We start from the raw sequence: 14,728 nt of genomic DNA on the forward strand, positions 1-14,728 counted from the left end.
ATATTGTAAAAGCTTTTAAAAAACTATATAAAGTAAAAAAAAACCATTATACTGTAAAGAACCCACATTATATAAACACAATATAAATATATACTGTAAATAACTGAAAAAAACATATATAAACTGAGTAAAAAAAGATATGCATTACACTGCAAATAATCCTCTTCATTTTCCAACTTGCAGAACGATAACTTCACACAGGTTAACGTGAGGTGGGGCCCCTTTAAGGGGCGTTTACTACCGAGATGTCATTGCAAATCGCCCATAGTTTTTTAAAGGGGGACTGGGATGCGCCTGGTCACTGCATATTTCAGTAAAATCAGCCCTCGGGCTCCAAGTGTCGGGGGGGCCCCCTATCAGCTCGGGGCCCCAAGCAGTTGCCTGCCTTGCCTGTTCACAAGCTGCGCCTCTGGTCCTGAGGAGCCACTGTCCTGCATGTCTTAGGTGTTTTCTATTCATGACACCATAATTCAAAAATATGATATAATAAATAATATACATGCTTTAATAACAATAAAGGGATACAATAGCACAGGGGAAAAAGCTGATTTTTACAGGCTAAATTAATGTCATTATCAACACCTGTGTGCTAATTTGTGTTTAAATGGCTGTGATGGAAACATAACTAAATCATCATGTTTCTGTTTAAACTAATCATTAGCATTACGGGCTTCATAATTATCTCTAACAACCTCCTCCCGTATTAGTAAAAGGGTTAGCTTGTCTCCATGTTTGTGAGATGATCAAACGACCTAGCTTGCGCAACCGATCTTAAACCCATGATTCTCGAAAAGAAAAAGCGATGACAGCAAATTATTGTGGTTATGAGTCACTGCTCCACTGTGTCTATGACGAGCCTCGTTCCTCTTTTAGGTCTTTGAACAGACCTGGGTTATAATAATGTAACAGATTAGTTGACAGGGAACCATGTCTACACCAGAGTTAGCTTAATAGCTATAGCTAAGTACGTTGTTACCCAGTACGTAAGTACTTTACTTTGTTATTTCGAGCAACTTTTTACTTTTACTCCACTACATTTCCCATAACTAACTTTGTTACTCGTTACTACCAAATAAAAATAGAAGAAAAAGAAGCGTTACTAATGGTTATAAGGGGACCGTACCTATGTTCCCCGCTTTGTATGTGACCGGGGAACATAGGACCCTTTTTCATAAAAAAGGGTCCTATGTTCCCCTGTCACATACTTTTTTTTTTTTTTTTTTGGTTTTTAAAGGGACACTGTGTAGTATTTATGGGTTTATATAACCCAAAATCTACTTTTTTTTATACATATTATGTGCTCCTGCGTTGTCTAGTCGCTGTATAATAGTTTTTGTTTCATTTTCGTAGTGTTTCAAAAAGTCGTGTAAAATAACATGGTCGCGGGCCGCGGTTGCATAGCCACTGTTAGCAGCGAGACGCCATGTTTCTACCGGAGCCTGTAAGGACAAATGCGAGAGAACAAATCAAGCGTCTCTTTACTTGTAGCTGAAGTCCCGCCTCCACTCTCTCCTCTTCGTCTGCTACGGCCGCGGTAGCTCCGCCCTCTCCCTCGCCTCACGAACCTCATCTGCTGACACGGAGAAAGACGACGAGGACGACATTTGACCTGCTGAGGACACCGTAGCGCTCAGGGAAGGGAGGGGGTGAGCAGTAAATTTCAGCCCCTCCTCTAGATGGCACTATAAACTATTTACTTCACCTTTAAATGCTTTATTAACAAAACAAGGATGACGACAAACTTTCCTACAAAACGACAACATTCTACATATCTCCACAGTACATCACACCTCCTATGAGGAACCAATAAGAGGAATTCTGACAGTGACAATCTCAAAGTCTAAATCAGACATATAACATATTCAAGAATAAGGAAAGAAATAAGGGCAAAATAGAGAGATAAAAAAAGAAAAGAAAAAACAAACAAACAAACAGAATAGAAAATAAATAAGTAAATAAATAACATAAAAGTAAAAAAGACCAGTAAATACAAAAACAATTACATACAAGGGGTTTATGAAAGGTTAAATTCTGCTAAAAACGTATATACAGTTTAATTGCCTGGGGACTATTTTTTGTAACAGGGAAAGTTCATTCTTAAGAAGGGGGGGGGATTTGGCATATCGATATTTGTGTATGTAAAATTTTGTGATAATAATGAGATTATTCACCAAAAACTCAGTCTTTTTGTGTTTGAGGATTACCCCTAATTGAATATTTTCAATTAGTGGACCTTTTTTGGGAAAAACGGGGAACATAGGACCCGGGGAACATAGGTACGACCCCTTTATAAGGAAGCTTTTCTAGCTGCTTTACACCACAGTTTTGCCATTCACCCCATTCACTCTCACTCGTTCTGTACAGCACATTTTCTATCAGACGTCATCAAATTCATACTCCTTCACACACTGTCGACACAGCTGCCAGCAGCAGCGTTGGGGTTAAATGTCTTGCCCAAGGACAGGAATCAAACCCACACCTTCCAGTTGAAAGAAAAGTCACTCACACTACCACTGAGCTACTGTCGTTCAATTCTAACCCTTTACTTTTACTTTTACTTCTACAGTAGTACATTTTATATCGGAAAAATACTTTTATTTTCTGGTAATATAGTAAATACAAAGACTGGCCCAGACTGGTAAGATTATTCTATTTTGTTGTTTGCACACATGTTGTTTGTGCGAGTGTTTGTGTGTTTATTGTCTCTCTTTCTGTGTGAAAATCTGCTCCGTCTCTCTCACACTATACTGCCGTAAACTGTGGTTTCTCAGACAATAGACGACAAACCCACGTAATCCCACAGGCATGAGAATGGACACCAACCGGACAGACAAAAAAATTACTTCTTTTTTTTTTTAAACAGATGGATAAACATATAGAGATACTGCGATATGTTAAATAACACGTGCATAAACAGAAGATGTGACTATTTTATGTATTAAACCTATACCTTTTGTGTTACCATCTGGTTTTACAGAACTGGCTGTAAAAATAGTCAGGAATGGAATGCTATTTCATGCACTTGCTCGCTCTTGTCACAATTTACAGCGTGAGCTGGGTTGCCATTGTCATCTTAAATTGCCGTTTTGTCATTTTTTGCCCCTTAAATTGATTTAAATTGTGCCTAAATTTAAAGCACATTAAATTTCTCTTTAAACGCTTAAAATGTGTTTTAATTGTAGTGTGGAGGAGACCAGTGAAGTAACGACTGTAACAACATTCAGTATGTAGCATAAATATGTCACTTGCTGTGTGTGTGTACGTGCGTGCGTGAGTGTGTGTGTTACTGGCAGCGCTGCATCAAATATTGTGTTGTTATGTTCTGGTTCATTTACTCTGTAGTCTGAATACCGTCTGTGTCTATTTTTCTTACTATGTTTCCGCTTCTGTCTCTTTCTCTATTTCTCTCTAATCGTCATAATTTTCATGTTTTTTTTACTTTTTTAAAGTCAGATTATAGAGAGAGAGAGAGAGAGAGAGAGAGATTGAGTATAGACACAGTGTATCATAATAATTCTGTGGAAGTGGTAAAACATCAGTTCCTATCATCATCCTCATCATCCTTCAGGAAATGACACATTAGTCTGCCCAACCCCGCCTCCACACACTCACACACACACACACACACACACACACACACACACACACACACACACACACACACACACACACACACACACACACACACACACACACACTGGTTTCCATGACTTCAGAGGACATTACATTGACTTACATTCATTTCCGGGGGAGACTACTGGCCTAATCCTAACCACGAACCCGAACCATAACCTAACTTTAAAACATGTAGTAATTTAAGTAATGGGGACTTTCATTTTTGTAACCCTTAATGTGACTGTGTAAACAACATCACACACACATACGCTGAGAGGTCATACAGCGAGAAAAAAGGCCACACACACAACACGGTGGTGGTTGTGGTTTCCTTTGGGGTACAGCTCTTTTTTTTTTTCAACACACATATGGAACAAAATAAATGTAAAAGAGCACTGAACTTAGTGACTGTAGATTATATATATATATATAATGGCCATGGTCTTCTGGGTTCTTCCTGAATCCAAACAGGAAGTGAGAATATACTGAACGGCCACGACGACGGGTGCTATTGTGTGAATAATGTGGACGATTGTTTGTTTCTGTATAGACTGTTGACCTGTCCAGGATTTACCCAGTGTCCTGCCTGCCCTCAAAGGAAAAGCAGTGTATGTTTATGATACATGGATCAGGTACACTGGATGCAAAAAAACTTAAACATAACAGGGGTGAATACTCTCTTTTCCTCATCAGAGTCAGGGAAGAAGACCTTCTGGACATAAAGGGGACATAAAACACAAGAAAAAAATATTTTAAGGGTAGTGCATTGATGCTATCTACGAGTTTTGGAGCAGAATATAGTTTTATATTTGAACTATTTAACCAGAAAGTATATCTGGTTGTAGGGCATTCCCTCGCAGACTTCCCCCCTTTCTTCAAATATCCAGCCCGTCGTTTAAACTTCCTTACAATCACATGCATGTATGCGTGACATCAAGTCATCGAATTTTAGCGACATTTTTTTAATCCGTCTTCCTCAGCAGACCAGCAGCAGCAGCAGCAGCATCCGGACTAATATCTAAAAAGCATTATCACTGCAGTTGATCTTAATGATGTGCTTCAGCTGCCCGAGGCTTCAAGACCAAGAGAGTACAGTACATGTCGACACTTGAAGTGTCTCAGCATGTGTTTACCAGCAGTCTTACATTACACCACAGAAACACACACACACACACGTTTGGGCAGCATTTGTAGTGAGCAAACTCACTCAGACATAATTACCTTAATCTTATCTATCACAACTAAATGCCTGACCCTAATCCCAACCTAAAACCCAATTCTAACCCAATAAAAAACCTTCAAATCTCCATCGTCAGCACACTGTGGCTGATGAGTTTGAGGTGATGCCTTCAGGTCGCTGGTATGATGCCATGCACCCAGGTGTGTGTGAAGCAAATCACTTTTTGAATGATTTTATTCCTTGAGCTATGAGGCTGCTGAACTCAGATACATGTCATTTTGAACACTTTTAATCCCAGTCATTACTTCACTGTCTGTCAATCCGTTGGTACAGACTTTTGTTAAATTGTTATGGCTGAACTGCAAATGACTTGTCCTGAGGGGATCAATGAAGTTGCTGCATACTGAGGACTGGGTTTATAAATCAACACAATTACAAATGAAAAAAAATTTGATCCAATATTTTTGGTCCAAAATTTGACAAAAATTTGACCCAACATTTTTTGTCCAAAATTTGACAAAAATATCATACTATACAATGTCGTCCAAAATTTGAAAAAATCTTTGACAAAAAAATTTTGGTACAAAAATTTGACAAAAACTTCATACTATACTGTCGTCCAAAATTTGACCCAACATTTTTGGTCCAAAATTTGACCCACAATTTTTGGTCCAAAATTTGACCCAAAATGTTTGGTCCAAAATTTGACCCAAAATTGTGGGTCCAAAATTTGACCCACAATTTTTGGTCCAAAATTTGACCCAACATTTTGAGGCGAGGGAGAGGGCGAGCTACCACGGCCGTAGCAGACGAAGCAGAGAGAGAGGAGGCGGGACTTCCGCTACAAGTAAAGAGACGCTTGTTTTGTTCTCTCCCGTTTGTCCTTACAGGCTCCGGTAGAAACATGGCGTCTCGCTGCTAACAGTGGCTATGCAACCGCGGCCCGAGACCGTGTTATTTTACATGACTTTTTGAAACACTACGAAAATGAAACAAAAACTATTATACAACGACTAGACAATGCAGGAGCACATAATATGTATAAAAAAGTGGATTTTACTACACAGAATACTACACAGTGTCCCTTTAAGTGTAAAGCAAATGTCATATACTTTAAGACTTTAACTTATTATAAAAAAAAGTGACATTTTCTGGTAAGACACTTGTACTTTTAGGTACTTTCTACAAGACTACTGCCATTATGTGTGATAAATATTTGTATAATATATCGCCTCTACTTCTTCCTCGGTCGATCTCACCACAAAGACAGTTTTTGAATCTTCTGGTATTTCCTCGGCTGCAGTGTGCTGTGCAGTGTGTTACGCAAACATGAAATCTGATATTGTGTGTGTGTGTGTGTGTGTGGTGGGCTAATGCAAAAGTTTCCAGTGATAGTGTGTTGGTGTTCAGCAGCAGCAGCAGCAGAAGAAGAAGAAGAAGTCTGCTGCTGCTGCTGCTGCTGCAGGAAACAATGACGCAGTCAGTCAGAGGGGCTGAGCTCCTTCAGCACTTTGACTTAAAAGACACTTCACGCGTTACTCTGTTACTGACTCTTCAGCGCGCGCACAACATCACACTACACACACACACACACACACACAGAGAAAAGACGTTTAATCTTCGCCAATATTCGTAAACAAAGACTCGTCGGAGGATGAAACTGCTCCTGCTCCTCGTTATCTCCTGCCTCGCCTTACATAACGGGAAAGGTATGTGTGCACTTTGTGCGTCTTCGGTCTGTCTGTGCGTAACTTTGACACAGTCTCGTGTCGTGTTGTTGTTGTTGTTGTTGTTGTTGTTGTTTGGGAATAATGAAGATCAAGTAAAGTGTTTACAAAGTCACTCCAGTGAGGAGATCCTTACAGAGCTGCTGTCAAAAATAAGGTTTTTGTGTTCCTCTACCTCCGCTGACATTTGAGTGTGTGTCAGCACAAGATGGTGATTACCGACACTTGTGTGACTCATTTTTTGTGGACGTCAGGTTTCTCTGTCCTCGGGCTGGTGAGGATGATGATGATGATGATGATGATGATGGGACATCGACATCCTCCTCCTCACCTGTGACAGCCTGCACTAAGTCTTTAAGAATAATTACACATAATCGTTATTATGATAACACTTATACAGATTAGATTGTGTTGTAAAGGAGGAGGTGGAAAATGTCTGTCTGTCGGTTTGGTTCGTTTTTTTTTTTTTGTTTTTTTACCAGAGGAAAGACATCAACAGTGTTTCAGTTTCCTGAGTTAAGTTTCGATGTGGTTTTTTTTTGTCCTTGTACATGAAAGAGGGATTTTTCTTCAACTTTCACCACGACACAAAGTACAACAGTGTCGTCATGCTTGTTATTAATAGAGAAAGGTGGGGAAACTCCACAATAACATTTGGAATGGAATTCGAAAGCCAACTGTGATATATTCTAATTGTAGTGTTGTTGTTGTTGTTGTTTTTTTTACAGTAGAATTATTTAAAAAAACAAAAAACAAAAACTTCATAATGTGACAACTTTTATTTTTCATTTTTTTGATTGGAATGCCCTATAACAACAGAAATGAAAAACTGGCTGAAACAAAACCAAATTTGTGATCACGGACTGTGAAATATGTACTTATATATATATATATATACACACCTGCTCTTTGATGTGTTTATATATGTAAATGTTTTACTGACACAGTGACGTATAGAAAAGCCTCACAAGGGAAACAGATTGCAAATTAACCTAGAGATCTTCGTCTGTGATGTGTTCATTTTAACTCATTACAATGTTTATATTTAAACTAATAAACTATTAAATAAAAATTTTTTTTTCAAACAATATATTTTCATAGTTTACTGTAGGGTTGAATCACTTGGACCGTCATTTTAAAACAACCTTAACCCTTTAAGGTACTCACCAAGAAAAAAGCTAAGGAAAAAATATTTCCTTATGATAACAATAACGACAATTAATATTTATTTATTTAATTAATGAATTATTTATATTTTAATTAGACCCTACATTATTACAGATACAGGCCTCTACCAAACGGTAGAGACGTCTGTTCATAATAAACCTGGTTTGCATAATTCATAAAGTACAACATTCAGAACTTAAGTGACATTAAGTGTTAGTGAGTTCAGCTTGATCCATTTTTCAACGAGATGTAGCGACTTAAATTATTGTTCGACCAAACGGTTGAGCAGTACCTTTAAAGGGTTAACTTAATTCAGGTGTCAAATCATACATGGACTTTAACACTGAGAGTTACAGAAGTCTATAAATACACAGGACACTGAAATCAAAGTCACTCACTCAACCAAATAAACTTAAATGTCCCTTTGGGGAGAATTCAGCTCGGGGCCTAAGTGCCGCCTGAGTCGAGCTACGTCGTTTTAAAAGACAACAGAGCAGGGACTTAACGGTTATTAGCAACATCAGAGAGCATAATAAACACAGAGTGAGAGCTCACAAAGTGCATTTCATATGCGCAAAAACAAACAGCAAATAAATGTTGACATCTGACATCTTTTTTTAAAGTTTCCAAATGACACATATTAAAGCTACAGTAGGCAACATAGCTGGAAAAGTGTTGGACACAGTTTTTTCTCCACCTCTGAAACTCTCTTCCAATATTGACTTTGAGTTTATTGCGTTTATTGTCTCTTTTAGACTCTTTTTTCCTTTGAGCTCTGTGTTTGTGCACAGTAGTGGAACACGCTCTGAACTGGTCAAATCTCCCGTGACTTGACAGATGTAGGTGAAACAGAGCGTGGAGGAAGTGAAGATGTGCTGTTCCATCAAAGAAAAAAACCCCTGCCTACTTTTCTTTTAATCGGGGGTTTAATAAAGTGACTTCTGTAACATTATAACACGTGTCATCGGTTTGTTGAAGATTTTCCAAGAGGCAACAATTTGAGATTTAGATTGTATCAAGTTTGATTAATGTAACGTTGAGACTGTTTTTTTTTGGCTGTTTTGACTTTGCCTCAAAACCAATAACGAAAAGTGTTGAAAGTTGAATATGCAGTAAGGTATAAATGTCAGAGCTCTTTTTATAACGTGATGACACAGATATAAACTGATCATAAAACTTAGTTACCAGTTTCATTGATGTGGCTCATCGGGTTAATCTATAACAGATTATTCCCAAAACTATCGCAGCCAATTCTAAAAATAATTTTCGATCCATCGTATTTATCACAAACAAGCGTGTAAATCACCTGCAGTACCCTCAGGACCCACTAGGGGTCCGCAGGCCACACTTTGAGACAACATAAATCATTAAAATCCCATAATCAGATGGTTACCATGGATTTGTGGGTTGTTTTTTTTTACTTAAGGCTTAAATCATTTCAGCTCCATGATGAAGTTTTTAATGAATCACTGTGTTGAGAGAAGGGCTTTGGGTTCCTGTCACGAGACTGGGTGTTTCATTACTCTGTTGCAGAACACTGTAATGTTGTAATCCTCAGTAACACCCTGAACGTGGAACTCGTACAGCCCCCAAAAAACAAATTGCACACTGAACTGATCCAGATGTTGCCCAAGAAAACTGTCCATAACTGAAATGTCTTGTTGCTCAAATGTAACTAATTTAAAACAACTTTTCTCTTCTGGCTCTTTTCTCCAGGAGCACCAAGCACTGCTAAGTACCAGTTTGTGAGATGTAACCCCGAGGGCGACCGGGCGAACTGCGTGACTCACCAAACCCCATTGATGGCGTGGAGTCCAGATCTACCGGCCAAGCTGCCGGCTTCAACTGCACAATATCTGTTAGTATTCACGTGTCGTGAGCGTCGCTAAAGCGGTTGTGTCGCTCGGGGACGGGGATGATGGTTTATTTGCGTCCTGGTAGCAGAGAGTTCACTCTGATGTCTGGGAAAAAAACAAAAGAGGCTTTGCCTCTGTGACAGCAGCGACGCCGTCTACTGCCGTCAGATAAGTGCAGAGGTTAAATATAGACATGCAGATTTCGGAATCTCTGAGTTTTTGGCTGACACAAATCAAGTCGACGCAGCATCTCTCCCTCTCTCTCGCCCCGGGTTTGTGTTTTTTTTTTAGAGAGAATGTGTAAGTGTGAGGTAGGTGGCCAAGAAAAGCCAAAATAGACGACGAGAGAGAGAGAGAGAGGACAGGGAGGGTAGAGAGACGTGAGGAGTTTGTGGTGTTTTTTTGCATCGGAGTATATGAAAATGAAAGCAGTGGATAGTCGATCTGTGGCCATTTTCACTTCCCAGTATTTTGACTTTGAGTCAGTCAGTGTGAGTTGAAAAAAAATCCCTCTGTGATAAAAAAAAAAATCCCCGTCTAAATTTAAAGATGTATGTAGATTATTTCAGTTTTATTTTACTCAACTTCTCTGTGTGTTATAAGCATTTAAAGGGACAATATGTAGTATTTATGGGTTTATATAACACAAAATCGACTTTTTTATACATATTATGTGCTCCTGCATTGTCTAGTCGCTGTATAATATTCTTTGTTTCATTTTCGTAGTGTTTCAAAAAGTCATTTAAAATAACATGGTCGCGGGCCGTGGTTGCATAGCCACTGTTAGCAGAGAGACGCCATGTTTCTACCGGAGCCTGTAAGGACAAACGCGAGAGAACAAATCAAGCGTCTCTTTACTTGTAGCTGAAGTCCCGCCTCCTCTCTCTCCGCTTCGTCTGCTACGGCCGCGGTAGCTCCGCCCTCTCCCTCACCTCACGAACCTCATCTGCTGACACGGAGAAAGACGACGAGGACGACATTTGACCGGCTGAGGACACCGTAGCGCTCAGGGAAGGGAGGGGGTGAGCAGAGGAGCAGTTCTTTGCTGTAAATTTCAGCCACTCCTCTAGATGTCACTATAAACTACTTACTTCACCTTTAATACAAGGAAGTATGGTGAGAAAATTAGGAAAATAAACTAAAAACAAGATTGACTTGAAAGAGCAGAATAATGATACTTTGGGGGGCATTCGTATCAACACGTTCACTGACGCTCATTTCCTATTATTGTCACTGTGTGTGTGTGTGCATCTGTGCATTGAAGATAAAGCGACCGCTTCAGTGTTAAAGTGCTCTCTGGAAGCACAGTGCACTGAAAACGTGGGATAATTCAGCTCAGATTATTGCGTCGAGAAGAGCGGACTCAAACGAGGGTGTGCATATTTTCTCGTTGTGTGACGCGCTGGTGATGTTTCTGCCACATTCTTTTTTTTTTGTTTTTTTTCTTATTGTGTTCTGCATCAGTTTCTCAAACTTTCTGCTTGTGGTCTGAACACGTTTTTTTTTTCCAAAATCCCAATATAAATCGTGATGAGATTGAGTAAATTTACAGCCATATCTGTAAGACTTCCATTTGAAGTATATACACTTAGATTTGAACTAAAACGTTGGGAAAATTCTGCAAATGTGTTTTCCCCTGACCATACATTGCACACTGTTGCTTTTAGAAATTTATATTTTCGGTAATTTGTCACCTCACTAACAGCAGCTTTATTATTTTCAAGCGTATGCTGTCCTCTATGAATATGAATTATTCATGTTTAATGATTCATTTGCAATATATTTTGCAAAGAAATTCTCAGAAACAAGCAGCTTTGAGCGTTAAATCAAGTTGCTGAGCCACATTTAGTTATGCAATCAGGTGCAAAACTGACACATTAAAGTGTATTCGTCTTTTTCTCGTTGTTCATATATGAACTTCTGTAGTTTAAGTAACTGGATGTCTAAGCAGCAGTTATGGCAGCCTTTGCTCCACTGTTGTTGAATTCTACTAAATGTTTTTGGGGGGTTTTTTGTCTGTCCTTGACCGTACTAAGCGTAACCCACTCGGAAACTGCATTACGCACCACATATGCACCACATTTAGCCTCAGCTGTGAACAGTTTCCGTTTGCCTGTGATCAAACGTAACCATCAACGTCACGTCCAACTCTTCTTCAGTAGGAGGCGAGAATTGTGAAGGGATTCGACTTTTTGTTATGTTTGAACTATAGTCCATCGCAGGGCCACATATAGAGAGAAATAACAATCCACTCTCGCACTCACCGTCAATTTAGAGCGTCCAATTTGCCTAATTTTGGACTGTGGGAGGAAACTGGAGAACCCGGAGAAAACCCACGCACACACACACACGGTCACACGCGGGGAATCGTTTAATTTAGTTTATAAAATGGAACACGAGTATGTGCGTTTGCCGAGTGCGTGGCTGCTGAGATGGCGTGTTTCACACTCTTGGTCTTAACCTTCAGCTTCCTCTTTGAGAGTTCCTCTTAAGTCTCACATCAGATAATGACCGTGTTTTTCTAAGAAAAATTGTAGAACCAAAACCAAAGATCTCCAATCAGCAACGATCAGATTGTGTGCCTTTTAATGAAGTCACACTGATTCACTTGAATGTGTTAAGCTTCTATCTATCTATCTATCTATCTATCTATCTATCTATCTATCTATCTATCTATCTATCTATCTATCTATCTATCTATCTATCTATCTATCTATCTATCTATCTATCTATCTATCTATCTATCTATCTATCTATCTATCTATCTATCTATAGAGATATTTGTACTGATATAAAGCTTTAATATACAATTAGCAAGGGTGTTATAATGGCAGAAAGCTGACATGTGAGGATGTTGGGTGACGTAGTGGAATGGGTAGCTGCGAAAAGGAAGATAATCCTTATATCTGGGCTCCTACATCGCCTTGAGCTTTTTTTAAAAACACCACGACAGCAGCAGCAGCAGCAGCAGCAGCTTTTGCAGCTCCAACAGGAAGCCAGAGGGAAGCGTTAAGCGGAAGAGGGCTGTGACGCCCGGTGGTCTGCTACTTCTGGTCTATTGTTCTGTGGTGAACTATGTGCCACACTGGTGTGATGTATGAGAAATTCCACGTTACACGGTAACGTGTAAATAAAACTTGATTTATTTGTATTCCAGTTATCCCTGATAGAAAGATAAAAAAAAAAGAAAAGAAAAGCTGAATAATATTATTGTCTGGTTGAGCCAATGCTGTGTCTGTAAATTCTTGATCAAGTCTAGACAAGGTTAACACTTGTATTTTAAAGGTCTGGAGGTGGAGAGAAAGAGGTGAACCTATCAGACGTTGAAATTACACAGAAAATAAATCCTACTGTCGTTCATAACTTTTAAATATAAAGTTCAAATGCTTGTACCTGCCCACCCCTGAGCTACTGGTGTATACACACAAACGCTCCCTCAGTCCAGTCTGATATATAGTATTGTTTGACAGAGACAGTTTTCACATGAAGGATGCAGCAAACATTAATATTGTTTCAGAGACAGAATAATAACATTAACAACAAAAATCACCTAAAGTTATGCACTACTTCTTTAGATTAATACATTCATTCATTTGAGAGAGAGAGAGGTAAAACTCCTGATTTCAGCTTCTTAATTATAAATATGTTATGGTTTCTTTGCTTCTCGATGACAGTAAATAGAATATCCTTGATTTTTTTTTTGACAAAACAAGACACAAACCAACATTTTTCTGCACAGATATGCACCAAATAACTTAAAAAATAAACCAAATAAGCAACAAGTGAATTGACAATGAAAATAATCCAGGGTTGCAGCCTTACAGACATGATCTGTTAAACTCTTAAAATCTTTGTCTCCTTCTGTTTCCAGAGAGGCAGAGCCTGTGGAGGACGAACGTGCACCAATAGAGGAGGAAGAGGAGGAAGAGGAGGAGGACGTGATAATGGCTGGTGAAGAGGGGGAGTCACCTGAAAGTTCTGGAGATTATGAAGGCTCTGGATTTGAAGGTCCATTCATTGAAGATCAGGGTTCCGTGGCCACTGAAAGTGACATAGGCTCTGGGGAGTCGTGGACCGTGACAGACAAGGATCTAAACAAAGGTGGGTTTATATTCCCCTCTTCCTCCGTTTAAATCCAGGCTCCCTCTTTTCTTTACCCCCATGTCGTCCTGACGTGTCTGTGTTCTTCTGCTTCTGTTCTTCTGCAGGTGTGAATAGGAAGGACCTGAGACGGTGGTGGCTCAGGTCCATGGCCGGTGCGGCAAAACCAGCAGAGCAGGAACTGAGAGAAGACGACCTTCTGCAGCTGTAGGCCCCCCCGACTCCTGCTCACCCACACACACACACACACACACACACAAGGAGAGCATCCATTTTTATCTCAATCTTGTCCATTCAATTCGCAAAAGCACGGATTGCGTCACCACCTGGTGGTGGGAAAACTTGGCTGGGCAGAGACTCTTCAAGGCTAAATGTAATTCTGTATTATTCTCAGCGCTGCACCGGTTCACAATATAAAAAGCATCTGCCAAAAGTAAAGTAAATGAGACATACTGTGTTGTGTCCCGTACAGTTTCAGTGGACAGTGGCCTATGTCTTTCTTTTGTAAATTGGGATATGTTTTTTTTTTTAAATATAAAATTTGAGATATAATTTTTTAAATGATTGTAATACCAGTGCAATAAGATGACACCTTTATCAATGTATCGCTCAATCTATGCAGACTTGTTTATATTATCTGATCTCTTTTGGCTCAAACATGGAGACACTTAACATCAGGTTAGTGTTTTGCAGACCTGTCTCGGGAACTTCCTGGTCTGCAAAAGTTCAACAGGAGGTGTCTTGTAAAAAACCCAAACCCCTCAGGATTAACCACTGTGAGCTGGAACATATGCAAAAAAAGAAAAATATCTATCGTGCACATGTACTCATTTCAACATGCTCAGTGTTGTCTGGTTTATAAGACTTCTTTTAATAAAGATTTACAACAGTATTCATCCTGCGTTCGCTGTTATCGATTGTTGTAAATTGTCAATAATATTTTATTAGTCATCCGGGCGACTTGTTGGGTCTGAACAGACTTTTGTGTTTTTTTTGGTTTGCTTCTTCTGGAACTAAAAGGTTTTTGAAGGAAAAATGGAAAGTGTTTTCTGTATTGCAGTGTTTATCCAACAATACATAAA

The 14,728-nt window shown here is 39.3% G+C and overlaps 1 protein-coding gene across 1 annotated transcript; it reads left to right on the plus strand.

Moving 5' to 3' along the window:
- Positions 1-6,252: 6,252 nt before the first annotated feature.
- srgn (serglycin) lies at positions 6,253-14,538 on the plus strand. Its single transcript, XM_083900998.1, has 4 exons — positions 6,253-6,504; positions 9,406-9,547; positions 13,417-13,646; positions 13,754-14,538. Exons 1-4 carry the CDS (start codon positions 6,450-6,452, stop codon positions 13,855-13,857), a joined length of 531 nt encoding a protein of 176 aa, XP_083757124.1. The 5' UTR covers positions 6,253-6,449; the 3' UTR covers positions 13,858-14,538.
- Positions 14,539-14,728: the final 190 nt, after the last annotated feature.

This window comes from Microchirus variegatus, assembly GCF_963457635.1.
Source record: "Microchirus variegatus genome assembly, chromosome: 14".
Lineage (NCBI taxonomy): Eukaryota > Metazoa > Chordata > Actinopteri > Pleuronectiformes > Soleidae > Microchirus > Microchirus variegatus.